The 14,451-nt window shown below is 39.2% G+C and overlaps 1 protein-coding gene across 6 annotated transcripts in view; it reads left to right on the top strand.

Annotated features, from left to right (window-relative positions):
• patj (PATJ crumbs cell polarity complex component) overlaps window positions 1-14,451 on the top strand; it is a 280,589-nt gene that overhangs the window by 41,912 nt on the left and 224,226 nt on the right. For all 6 annotated transcript variants that reach the window (XM_066691664.1, XM_066691663.1, XM_066691661.1 and 3 more), the window contains exons 13-15: window positions 1,916-1,995; window positions 2,774-2,830; window positions 4,585-4,719. In XM_066691664.1, coding sequence (XP_066547761.1) covers window positions 1,916-1,995; window positions 2,774-2,830; window positions 4,585-4,719 — 272 coding nt within the window. The remainder of the gene's footprint in view (window positions 1-1,915; window positions 1,996-2,773; window positions 2,831-4,584; window positions 4,720-14,451) is intronic.

Genomic DNA, 14,451 nt, shown 5'->3' with positions numbered 1-14,451 from the left:
TCACAGCGGGAGCAGTGGTGGATGCTCCTTTGGGCTTCATGGTGAGAAGCTCCGGCTGTATATTCTTCTCCCACAGCCCTTCCAGGTAGGTTGCAATGCTTCGACAAGGCAAACTCTCCCAGCTCTTCACAATACAGTCTGTCAAAGGACTCTGCTCCTTCTCCCCCTCCCGTTCAGATCAGATTGAGCACTGATCCGTTTAGTACAAAATGATTGAGATCAAGATCATGATTGGAGCCCGGATCTGGGATCAGATTTCGTTAGTACATCCAGCCCCAGGGTTTGAATCTCACCATGGATGGAACCTCAAATTATCTTGCTCTTGCCTTATCCATACAGATATGTTTGGCTGCTTGTAGCTATGTTGGTTTTTATATTTATGTAGCATTATTATATTGTAATAATTCTGAAAGGTACATTTAGTGTTGCAGTAAGGTTGCTGCACTGTGGCGCGGGAGGCCCAAGTCTTGCAATGGCTGGAACCTCAAAGTATGTTAAATATGCCATATTCCTACACATATGCTTCCCCCCCCATTGCTACCTGCAGCTATATGTGTAATTGTTTTTTATTATGAAATTAGTTAAAGTGCAACTTGATGATTTCTTAATTGTGAATTTAATTACTATAACTGGGGAGGCTGCAGGGACATCTAGGGCATAAGTTCAAGTACAATAAAAAAAAATAAAGTGAAAAACACAGGGCCCTAGTCATTGTAATTCTTAATGCCTGTGACTTGTTTTGAGAATTCTACGTGCCATTTGCATGCTGCTGCTCTGCATGCACTGTAGCTTTCTGCAAAGGGGCAACCTTATATTGTGACAAGTGTATCTGACATGTTTTTTTTTTTTTAATCCTGCAAGCAATTATATGCTTCACATATGTTAAGTGGGATTTCTGTTGCTCATTTTAGACTTCTCTACCCAAACGTTATTTCTTTGTGATTCAAATTTGGAAACTCTGCAGTTTCAGACTACCAATTTACAAGCTTCTTTTACACGTCTTTTATCTAGGCTGTGCTTGCACTACTGATCCATTTCATTGTAAATGTGTACTGAAATTTCCTACACCCTTGGTTAGAGGAGAGCAATTGGGAGGTTACATATGGCGACCAGAGCCGTCGAATTGACTTCCGCAGAAGTTGTTAAATGCTCCACCTTGCTTGTGCCAGGAATTTGGATACAGCTTCTGTTTAGCACTTCCTGGCCCTAACGGTTGTGTGACAGCTGTCCCCTGGTTAGTAATGAAGATCATACTGCACTTCATTACAAACCATGCACTCCCCTTTCAGGCTGTCATAGTGACTCACTGACATCTTGGATCACAGGTGCCTTCTTTGCACAGTGATGTGTGTCTACTGAAGAAAATATTATCTGATTCACTACAGGTTTTATCCAAGCACTAAAATGAAATGATTTTAACCACCAGAAACGCATCATTTTCTAAGTTTTGCGAGTATGTGCGTGTATTGATCATCAAATCAATTTTGCAAAAGGCTGATGTATTAAAAAATAAATCCTTATATCATCCCTACTCCCTCACTACATTTGATAATTTTATTGACATAAACTATAACTCTCTGGCACTTCACATTTACTTTATGAAGTACTCCTGTTTTTTATTGGGTGCTGCAACAATCCATTTGTTTTATTGTTGGTACCTGCTATTTTATACTAATAACTTCAGTCTTAAGGCATGGGCGCATTACATGTACTGTTTGACTTTCTACTAAAAGAAAGTAAAGAACGTTGACTGATTACTTAAGAGCACCAGTCGAAAGTAAAGTACTTAAATTTGTAGTTTTACCTGTGCCATCTGCATTGTTGTCCGGAAACGGCAGCAGCATCTGTAGTTTATGGTACCCTATTTTTCATTGCTTGTATTTGTTTATTGTCCTTTTTTAATTTCAATCTGTAGGGCCTGATCCAATCTCCCTAACTGAGGATCACTTAAGAGAGAAATGGGGCAATGCTCTGGGACCGGATTATGAAGTCATGGTAAGGACTAGTAAAATGTAGACTCTTACACTTGGGCACACAGGATATTTCTCTTTTTTCATTTGATCGCTTTCATACAGTGTAAATTTCCAGTGCTTGTATGGAAAGTAAAACAAAACTGGAAAATAGCCACATCCGTTTTGTATCGGGAGTCCTCCCTCAAGGAGGCTTCCATCTCCTTTTGACTTGGCTATATTTCCATGACCTTCTGTCAGAGGGATCCTTAGCTATTTGCAGGAGGCTTGCATTGAACCTTAACAGGAAAGAAATGTGGCAAGTTTAAGTAATGATATCCAGAAGTTACTGTTGTTTGAAAGCAAAATTCAAAGACAAATCAGGCAAACAAAATGTGTGGAATGACTGTGGGGTTCTGAAAGGCAACAATCGTCCCAACAGGAAGGGGGCAGTGCAATGTGTGTTTTGTTCACAAAGTAAATATTTTCTTATGTGATGGAATTTAGTTTTTTCAGCCTTGCCTGGATATGTAATTGAAAATAACAATTTTAACCAAATGTTAGTTTCAGGCAGAAATTGTAAAGCTTCAGCCAAGTACAATGCACTTGTACAATCTTAATTAAAAAAAAGGCCATTCACAAATGTTTAAACAGTGCCACCTTTCCACCTGGAAGAAAACATATTGTCTTGTCTTATGTCCGGTTCAGTAATGTTTTGGCTTGCACATGTTTTCACATTCTGGTGCTCTGTTTTGAATGATTTCGAAATGAGTAAACTCTTTTCTTCTTGCCAGACATTACTTTAAAACATTGCTCTGCCTTAGGTGGTTAACCTGGATCCTGTAATTGAAGATGATGCTGAACTGCAGAAATATTCCAAGGTATGTCAACAGCAGCTGAGCTAAAAGTGAACACATTGACTTCATGTTGGGAGTATGCTGTAATATAGATAAAAATGTTCATGCAATTCCGCCCCCCCCTTTTTCTTCTGTATTGAACAGCAAATACATAACTGACCCAACAATTTAGCCAGCCACAGGAATCGCAAAGTGTACAGTGAAATGTGCATTGTGAGCAGAGATATTTAGTGTTCTCTCAGGGTTCAGTTTCTTGTTTAAGAGTAGAGTACTCCTCATTGTAGTACCTGGTAGCTGCATGTGGTAGTTGTGCAATGGTGTTATATAAAGCTCATAGAAATTCCAATTTAATTACGGTTTAATTAAGCCATGCTGCCAAGTTGAATCCAGTAATTTGATCATTTGACAGTTTCCCTTACTCCAATGTTTGATTAAGGCTGACAGTTGCTGTTTTCAGTCTAGCATATATATATATATATATATATATATATATATTATAATTGAAATTTTTTTTTTTTTCTTTTTTTTTTTTTTTTTTTTTGCTTGTCTCTACATGGGGCTTGGTTAATTTTCAGCAGCTGTTACTCATTTGATGTGCAAAGTCCCCCCACCCCCAGTCTACATCAGTTAAACACCCCCAATGTCAGCTCTGTCTTCATAATAGAATAATGGGTTTCGGCAGCACTTGTCAGAAGGTTAAAGCTGAACCCCCTGTAAAATGTACCCAGGTGTGCTAGTTCTCAGAATTACCCAACATACATTGCTGGGGATGAAATCTGTACAGGGAGCCTGTAAAGATTTCTCTGCCTTGCTTTCTCCTCCTCACTTCGCATTTCACTGGCTACCCGTTTCCACTAGTATATGATTTGCACCCCCTACTCTCTGCATATCTTGGCCCCCTGCTGTCTCTTGCCTCTCATCCTCTCTGCTCTTTTTCTACTGGCCACTTCGGTTGCACCTTTCTATCCCTTGCCCCTCTGGAGTAGAACCTCAACCATGAACCTTCTGACAATCATCCAGTACCTCCTTGAAGCTCACCTCATTCACAATGTAGAGAGAGATCTATGTTTCTGTCTTGCAAGTGCAGAAATTCAGATTGCAGACATGCTGTGGCATTCTAATCTATAGTTGCTGCTCTTGTGTAGGGGATGGTAAACCTGTGCCACATTTGCAGTGGTTGTCCAGAGTGTTATTCCATATTTTCTGCATCTTATATAAAACCATGGCTTAGGGTTGCAACACTGTACACTGAGCTTTTAGTTTGTAATTTTCCAGTCTCTATGATTAATTTAATTGTTTTTACTACCACGTTTAATTGGTTAAAGCCATTGGCTAAATAACTGAATGCTATAGTGAATCATTGTTTGTAAATACAAGGTTTTGACAAGGTATTCTTTTCAATCATACATTCTCACATTGAAACTACATTAGTGCTATTTCTCATATTTCATTTCATTAGCAGTGCTTGAGTTGCACTATGTGCCCTTGTGTGGAGTCACTGCATGAGAAAATGAAATAAAACAGCCCAGTGATATTGATGACGATGATAATTACCAAAATGCTATGAAGGGCTAGGTCTCAAGGGTGAAATTTAATTAGAAATATTTGGAATGTTATAAAAATAAATACATATATATGATATATGGGGAGGTAAATGGTACAAAGAAATTCTATTGTTTTTATGAAGGCGTTGAGAGTGACATTTTCGTCGACCTCTAACAGTGTGCCGTATGCGTCTTCTCTGGCATCATCTGCGCCCCTCCCTTTCTCTCTTTCAGCTGTTGCCAATCCACACCATGCGGCTGGGAGTGGAGCTGGACTCATTTGACGGGCACCACTACATCTCCACTGTGGCTCCAGACGGGCCGGTTGCTAAGCACGGGTTACTGAGGCCTGAAGATGAGCTGCTGGAGGTAAAACCAGGCATTGTTCTCGGATTGGTTCTGCAGACTTTGAAATACTGGTTATAGGAGCTTTAACAAGGAGTGGTGCAAAGGAACATACAGGAGGAGCCCTTTAATTTGTGTTTTTTAAGGATAACTACATTCAGTAACTTTTAATAATAAGCCTGTTAATGTTTGAATACAACTCTTTAAAAGGATAAGTAGCTGCTAATTAGCAGATAGCAATTTATTAATGGTATCTACTAAGATTTACATGAATATATGGCAAACATTTTTTATATGCTAACACTGATACTAACTCAAACATAAGGGCCCGTAAAAAAAAAAAAAAAAAATGTTGGTTGCCTACTTGTTAACCCCAACTCTCAAACAATACTGCCAAAACCAAATATAAAATGACTTATTTGTTTAACTATCATAAAACTTTCAAATACATCTGTATTACCTGATTAAGTGCTAATACATGCCCCTTAAAATAACCTTATTATTACCTTATTATTTCTTAATTTGGCACTTGTTGCTCAAAGCAACTTACAGGGTTTAAAATAGCATAATGAAGTACTTAATGAGTACTCAAGAGCAGTTAGAATAGTAATATAGTTTGTAAAGTAAATTAAACTTACTAACAGAACGATAGTGCCCTTAAACAGAAAGTAAGTCTGTAGCCATGCAGGGTAGAGCTGGGGTCAGACCGAGACTGTAGAAATTGACTAATATGATTAAAGAAATACAAAACTCATGCCTCTAAGCATATGAGCTCTGCTGTGTTCCCATTTACAGCTGCTCGGCTGAACTGTAGTCACCCACACTTGTATAATTGAAAGTTGACATCAGACTCTAGAACCTAATCGATAATCAAATTGATCTTGAATGATATTCCCAAAGAATGTTGCTGGTGGAATCAGGTTGATTATAATCCATTATCACACTGTGCATTTTCTGTCACATGGTGGTAGGAGGGTTTGTCTTGACACGGCACAGGTGTCGGAAAGAGTCACAAAGTACTGCCCCACTGTTTTGTATTTAAAGAGAAGAAATGCAGTCAGCCAACCATTTACTAAGTATCTAATCATGGGATGGAAATGGAGGACCCCTTCCTGTTATACCCTTCATCTCCCATATGGCACAGCCCCCATCTACCAACCTTTAAACACAGCCAGGAGTGAGTATCTGACATTAAAGGAAAAACGATAAAAAGAGGATGTAAAAATGCTTTACATTACCATGGTCTTTAAGCATTAAAAGTCCAAATCCTGCATTGTGTTTATGTCAATGCCTCTTCAACAAGGTAATATACCTTGAACAACATACAATACTTTGAACTGTAACATCTAATGTCAGATGTCTTGTTAATTCAAAACTCTGTGTTCCTCAAGCTATGATGCCCCTACAGAAACAAGTGATCATTGACATTGTAGTCTGGCTGCAAAGAAATTGCATTACTAGAATGCAAGAAAACATGATTTATTATAATTTATTATACAGTTGTTGAACTGCAGAAGTTAGAACGTGTTCTCTAATTCTTGAAAAGAGTGGGAGGTGCTAGGAATTTGTTTTGTTTATTTTCTCCAGGTGAATAGTGTTCTTTTTGCAAGCAAGAGTAATATAACTAATCTGAATATGTACTGGTTGATATGCTTTTTATTTTTTTGAACTACACAATTACAGTACCCTTTATATATGTATTGATTTTATTTATTATGAATGAAACCTACCTATGTATTGCAAAATCTTAAACTCTCAGCTCATTGTTCTGCTGCACAAAGAAGTTTTAATTTATTCCAAATGATCGAAGGGAATAGAGACATGCATAGGGTTTGAGAACAGGTTTGAGTTGTGTTTGCAGCATCCCACACATGGAAGAAATTAATTTCTTCAGCGGGAGTTGGTGTAGTGAATATATCCGTTATTTTGAACCCTGGTTCTAGAGAGCACACATCTATCAGGTGTTCAAGAAGCCTCCAGTCAAGGGCTATATAATGATATTTTTCACTAGTTAATCTAATCATTAGTTCATTTATGTATGTAAGACCTTGGTGGGGATGAAACCAAGAAGACCCTCTCAAGAACCATGCTGGGTGATCTTCGGCATATGGAAAAAGTGAAGCCCAAAAGATTTCAGCCAGGAACATGTTGGTGAATGAATAGGTCCACCGATAGATAGAGGAAACACTTAAAAATATGTAATCGCCTAAAGTACTATACTAATATAGAAGTACTAATTTAAAAACAAATGTATCATGTAACCCTTCAATAGCACATAAGCAACAGTTGGGAAAGATGTTGTGATGGCTTGCTTTTAAATAATTTCAAAAGTGATTGTACTGTGCTCAGGCTGTAGGCAGCACTTGAACTAAGAATAATTGGTTTTATCTTTGAATGTCAAGTGGACAACAGCCTAGTTGATAGAATGTGAGCTATCTGGATAAACATGGAGTGAGTTGTGTGTCTCCAGTGTGTTGAAATGTGCCACTGCTGATCAACTTGAAAACCACTGGCAATGATTGAACTTGAGATGGGAAGGCACTTGGAGATATTCTCTCTCAGAATGTCCTTAGCACCTGTCCTCCACAATCTCTGTCAACTGACAGGATCTGTGTCACGTCCAAGATGCATGCAAAGAGCAGGTAGCTGGGTTTTTAAAAACAGAGCTCCATGCTTCCCTGTGAGCCTCTACAAGTTTATTACTTAAATCAAACGACTGTCTCTTTAAGGCTTCCTTTAATATTAATGGTTTGGTTTATATCCCCAAATGAACCATTCATAACGATTACTTTAAAAGGAAGTGCACAAGGTATTAACCTTTAACAAATTCCTTTTTTAAGATTTAATACACTCAATTGTCCATATTTCATTCTGTGACAGCATCTATACTGAACACCACCCTTAGACTTGGACTGTATTTTGTACAGGGCAGCAGTTACTATTGTAGTATATAGTGGGCTGACAATGATGCAGCCTTACTCGTTCACTTGTGTGCTTCTCATTTCCCATCACATACCGTAGTGTTACCATTCACAGCGTCCAGCCTCAATCACTCCCTGTGTGCCCCTTATTAATGAGGCTCTCCATTGGTCCTGCTTTTCCATATTTGTCATGCGCTGACCAAAACTATTAGTTGCTTGAATGGACAACAACAACAACAGAAAACCCATCTAACTTCTAAATGCAAGCAATTCTGTAGCTGGTCACAGTTACGGTTGAAATCTGTGATTCGCCTACTCTTTTGAAAACATTGTTGTTGTTTTTGTTAATCCCTTATCTCATTAACAGAGATTAACTTAATGCTTCAATTCCAATTATCTTTTTTTTTTTTTTTTTGCATACTATCACTATCAATTATTTTCTTTGCATACTTAGGTGTATTGGGGGTCAAAATGCTGAGGCCACAGAAACAATATTTCCAAGAAAGTAACAATCCACTTAAATGTCTGATTAATTTGAAAACGTGCTATGATTCTCTGTTGAAAGAGAAAAGGGGCACTCCGAGATCATTTAATTAATCTCTGCCCTTATTAGCAACACAGCTGCACATTGTGATACACAGCTTACAAAATGCATCTTTCTTGTTTCAATGCAGTTCTAAGCATCCCTCCCCTGGAGCACTTTAATGTTAGCACTGATATTAACCTATAGAAATATTACAGGGAGAGCTTGATGAAAGATCCTCCCCAATGATTGCAATTCATTTTATTTTTAAGAAAGCTACTGTGCTGCTTAGTTATATTTTACCTTTGCTAATAAACCAGTTAATGTAAGTTTGCACATTCTCAAGAAGACACAGTGAGTCAAGGGAATCACACAGTTAATTCCTGCAATTATGGTGATATTAAAATTGCACCATGAGGCCCTGGACATTCTCGCCATGTGACTGAAATAACACACTGTCCCTGAAGAATTAAATGCCTGTAACAGAACAGACATATCAAATATTTTCCCTGAGAAACTCGAACAACGTTCAGTTTGCTCTCAAAACGGTCCTCTCTGCACATCTCTGAAGAGACACAGCAGGCCTCAGACTTGATTTATCAGGCTGAATTTACAAAGCCAAAAATTCAGCCGGACACAACCAGATGCAGTCTTTGAGAGCACCACACCCATAGGGTAGTTTTTGAATAGTTAAAATGTCTTTCTGTGAAACAGTATCTTCATATTCCAGTATTTATGATATATGATTACTTTGTTTTAAAGCACTTTGTTAATTTATTTAAATCATCTGGACAAATGCAGTTTCCCTCATATATTCTATATACTCAAGTAATGTTAGTCTCGGATGGGGCAGAAGTCATCTGGATCTTAATGCCTGGACTTGCCCTCAGTGATGTACATTAGATGCCTACCTGCTTGGTTTGTAGAAATCTTTTTGTTTTGTTTAGTTTTTTCAGCTGGAGGTGAGTTTAGCCTGCTTTTATTTATTTACGTCTTTATTTTTTCATTGTCGATACAATAGTCATGTTGATAAATATTTCAATCTTCTCACAATTTTTCAATACTTTGCAAATCCCCTGTGCCACTGGGCTGTTTATCGAAGGTGATTAGACTGATCTTAATCAGCTTTTTCTGTAATAGTTTTACATCGCAAATGACAAGCAATTCCTTTTTTTGTTTTTTTTTTCCTCCCTTCTTCAAATGTGGGTGGAATACAATATGGCATCGCTGACCACTAAAGTTGTTCTGGAAATGAAGAAAGTGAAAAAATAAAAACACATAGCCACTCAGTACTGTTTTAGTTTTTTGCAGTTTTTCCCCAATATTGTGTGGAGCTCTCCTTCTTATGTGTACGTGACCTTGTTTCATACTGCACTTTGTTTGTTTTTGTCTTTCCCTGGTGTAATTACAGAGTCCTGTCATGAGAATCTCTGGAATGGAGAGATTCACTGTGTGACTCAATATCAAGCACTGTTATCTGCTAGCTTTGTTCTGTACTTCATACTGAGTTGTAATGTTCTTCCAGAAGGCTGATGCTCTGGCCTGGAAAGGTTTTGGGTTGAGGGAACAATTCCTTGAGGTTTAATACAGCAGGGCTTAGAAGAATGGTATATAACCCTGGTGGATACAACACTCGAGAATCACTTGGAACATGCGTCACAGGACGTGCAACAAGTGTAGAAACAAAGCATTGGAAATGCAATTATACAAGATACCGGTTGACCTCAGCCTGTCTCCATTTAAAATAGGAGATATACAAGATCTGTGTCCAGCAGAGGTGTTTTTAAATCATACCCCTTTGCTTTATTTATATGGGTCCTGCTGATGCATCAAGCAGCTGAACACAAAGAAGGAAACAAAACAAATTTGAGAGATTCCTTGTTGCCGTGGCTGTGGCGTGGCAGCTCTGTCCCCCTCTTTACAGTTTTCCCCTGACAGGCTCACAGGGGGGAATTTGATTTGGATTGCTGTTGTTACTTCAAGTGAGTGCCCCCTTATAAGAAACCTTGCTGGGAGCCTTTTGTTTGCGATCCATGCGGGAAATGGACCCCAGGGCTGCAGGGGCGCAGGGCTGCAGACAGTCCCACTGAGCCATCTGCAGGAGTGTCTCCTGCTCTGGCTCCACTCCGGCAAGGGCTGCCATGGGCTGCCGCCACTGAAGCCCGGCCTGTTATTGTTGGCAGGCAGAGGGGAACAATAGCTGGGAGGCAGGAGGGTGTATGTGTGTGTGTGTGTGTGTGTGGGGTGGGGTGGGAGGACAGGGGCAGTGCCATCCCCAGAATGACTCCTCTGTGCTATGGTTAAATTAAATGGTATTGATATAACTTGATATAACCAGCAGTGTGAACTCAAAAGATCAGAAATTTAGCAACGGGCTACAGTAGGGGACCTCTGACAAGGGCCTCCAGCCTTATTGGCCCGCAGAGTCCATTAAGTAGCTATCGAGTGACAGTTCGGTTGATGCTTCTCTTTTTGTAATTTGCCACAGTGCCTCACAGAATCTCAGTGTGGCTCCTTTTTCAAGCTCCCCTTAATGTTGTTTTCATGCCTGTGCCCGGGCCCCGTAATAAGCCTTTCAAACAAAAGAACGACCATTCATGCTAATTCCGGGGTTCTACAGACTTCATATCCTGTATTCTTACATTTGAAGCCCCTGCTTGCCGTGTAATTAATGACAAAGGCAGCAAAGGTGCATCTTTCTGTGGAGACATAAGCGGCCTTTTCGTTTCATTCTGTCTTCTGACCTATATGTTTAAGTAAGTGTTTGGATTCCTCCGATTTATTTTGAACTTAATCTGAGGGTATAAGAGAGCTTTACCACCCCCAACCCCTCTTCTGGTCTGATCCATTACAGTTATGTTTAAAATCCTCGAGTTTGTGGCAAGTTATAAACGGCACCTTATTGTGATCTGTTCAGTCTTTGACATGTTATAGTAGTAGCTTTACTATTGCCAAATAGACAATGTTGCTGAATTGCTTTCAGTCTGTTCATTGAAGGCATTTAGTTCAGTGTTCAAGTAAGAAGTGAAATGTCTTGGTATGTCTCGGGCTATTTCCAAATCAACCTTGAACCATATAGCAAAGCACACTGGCACAACTGAGCAAATATAAAGACACTGGTGAGAGACTGAACTACTGCTGAAGCATATTTGGAACTATGCATAGAGAAAGATTGAATTGTAGTCTTGCATAAACAGTATATGTTTTGTAGCTAGAATTAAATATTATATTATATATAATAGTAATCATAATAATACTAAACTGTCCATAGTCTTCCAAGCCAGATAACTGTGCAAGCGCTTCATTACAGACATTTTCTACTGCTGAAAAGATTTAGGAGCGACAAACATGTACCAGGATACAAGGAGTGTGGACTGTGTTGCTCATTTTTCCTCTCTCGATAGCCATCCTCTGTTCAACACCAAAATTGATGAGGAAGCCATCTCCGAATTATAATAGCAGCACAGCTCTGGCTCTTGGTCTATGACACATGTACAAGTGAGAAGAGTCTGTGAGTTCCCTTGTAAATGATCTCAATGTCCTACATAAATTATGGTCTTTGAACCCCTGAACCTTTCCACTTCTTACATTCAAAAGATTTTTAGGATAAATCTTTGGGCAAAATTCAGGTCTGCACCTTTATAATTAAGCTTTTTTTATATTATATATATATATACACTCACCTAAAGGATTATTAGGAACACCTGTTCAATTTCTCATTAATGCAATTATCTAACCAACCAATCACATGGCAGTTGCTTCAATGCATTTAGGGGTGTGGTCCTGGTCAAGACAATCTCCTGAACTCCAAACTGAATGTCTGAATGGGAAAGAAAGGTGATTTAAGCAATTTTGAGCGTGGCATGGTTGTTGGTGCCAGACGGGCCGGTCTGAGTATTTCACAATCTGCTCAGTTACTGGGATTTTCACGCACAACCATTTCTAGGGTTTACAAAGAATGGTGTGAAAAGGGAAAAACATCCAATATGCGGCAGTCCTGTGGGCGAAAATGACTTGTTGATGCTAGAGGTCAGAGGAGAATGGGCCGACTGATTCAAGCTGATAGAAGAGCAACTTTGACTGAAATAACCACTCGTTACAACCGAGGTATGCAGCAAAGCATTTGTGAAGCCACAACACGTACAACCTTGAGGCGGATGGGCTACAACAGCAGAAGACCCCACCGGGTACCACTCATCTCCACTACAAATAGGAAAAAGAGGCTACAATTTGCACAAGCTCACCAAAATTGGACAGTTGAAGACTGGAAAAATGTTGCCTGGTCTGATGAGTCTCGATTTCTGTTGAGACATTCAGGTGGTAGAGTCAGAATTTGGCGTAAACAGAATGAGAACATGGATCCATCATGCCTTGTTACCACTGTGCAGGCTGCTGGTGGTGGTGTAATGGTGTGGGGGATGTTTTCTTGGCACACTTTAGGCCCCTTAGTGCCAATTGGGCATCGTTTAAATGCCACGGCCTACCTGAGCATTGTTTCTGACCATCCCTTTATGACCACCATGTACCCATCCTCTGATGGCTACTTCCAGCAGGATAATGCACCATGTCACAAAGGTCGAATCATTTCAAATTGGTTTCTTGAACATGACAATGAGTTCACTGTACTAAACTGGCCCCCACAGTCACCAGATCTCAACCCAATAGAGCATCTTTGGGATGTGGTGGAACGGGAGCTTCGTGCCCTGGATGTGCATCCCACAAATCTCCATCAACTGCAAGATGCTATCCTATCAATATGGGCCAACATTTCTAAAGAATGCTTTCAGCACCTTGTTGAATCAATGCCACGTAGAATTAAGGCAGTTCTGAAGGCGAAAGGGGGTCAAACACAGTATTAGTATGGTGTTCCTAATAATCCTTTAGGTGAGTGTGTGTGTATATATATATATATATATATATATATATATATATATATATATATACACACACACACACACACACACACACACACACACACACACACACACATAACCATTACTGATGCTCATTGTCATGAAACGACATGCCTTTAATACAACATTTTGATTAATTCTCTCAGATATTACTCGGCCAATTGTACTTTTAATGGCCAAGACGTATGTGAATAACTGAAAAACGAAACCCCCTGAGATCTATGCTGTATTGGAGTTTTTTTGTTTTTGTTTTTTTTCCTGCACTGTTAGTGTGTATTTCCACCAAAAGTAATGTTACTTAAAGGTGTTTTATGTTTTTATTTTGTGCTAATCTTAAGCAGTCATAATTAAGTCATGATACAGGGTCATGCTTGTTTTCTAGTAGTATTTATTAGTTCCTAATTTACTGTCATTCTGAGATAGAAGGTCAGTCTCAGAGCTGCATCGAAAGCAAGATCCAAGTTGGACTACATAGAGCAGTCCAAGGAGAAGTGTGGGTTAAATGTTTTTGGGTAGTGGTTTTGCAAATCCACTTTGGCACAGGAAACCTGATGATATTCTTTATATCTAACACTGAAGTCTATTAATCAGAGTTTTATAGGAGTAAATGGAGTCTTGTGGAATGACTTACACTGTCATAAATCTAGTGGTGTGAAATGATGTTCAAATCATGGCCATATATACCCTGGCCTTCTCAGACCTCTCCGTTCTGGAACTACGACTGGGTCTATTTTATCATGGTGTGTTTTTCTCTTGGCTGAGCATTTTAAAGAGGACTCTTGTAAAGGTAATCTACTTATTGCTTGTCATTACAACTCATATACTTGGATTCTTTAAGTACAGTCCAGGGATTCTGATTCTGGTTGCAAGTTTTCATGGGTTCTGAAGAGCCCCCAGTACACACACAGTGTCTAAAGTCTTTACAGCCAACTCATTTCTGTTGGCAAGCTGGGATGGAAGTCCAGAAATCTAATTAAGTGATAGTCTGCAAGACCTTGATTATAGGATACTCATATTCAATTCCTTTAATTGTAAGGAGCCCTGTAACAATAACTGTATAACTACAAACTACAACCTGAATGAATACATAACAGCCCTGAAGGGGTTCCACCTTGCACCATAAGCCCTAGATACATTAAGAATTGTCCTTAAAGTTAAATAAATATTTAAATATACACCATTGCTAAAATAGGACTATGAATAAGCTATACTGTTTAGATGATGTAACAGCATAGTTACATGCCATGGTGCTGGGCTCTTGAAATGGGCGGGGCTTCAGGGAACAGACACAGGAACAGGCGTTATGGTGCAATGGTAATTTATTTGACAGTGCAGGAGTGTGAAAAGAAAAGGAAGCCAAAACAAAATCATATATCTCTTTGTTGACCTGAACTACACA

This window comes from Amia ocellicauda, chromosome 19 (assembly GCF_036373705.1).
Source record: "Amia ocellicauda isolate fAmiCal2 chromosome 19, fAmiCal2.hap1, whole genome shotgun sequence".
Lineage (NCBI taxonomy): Eukaryota > Metazoa > Chordata > Actinopteri > Amiiformes > Amiidae > Amia > Amia ocellicauda.
Note: the sequence above shows the minus strand (reverse complement) of the source record. Positions and strands in the feature narration are given on the sequence as shown.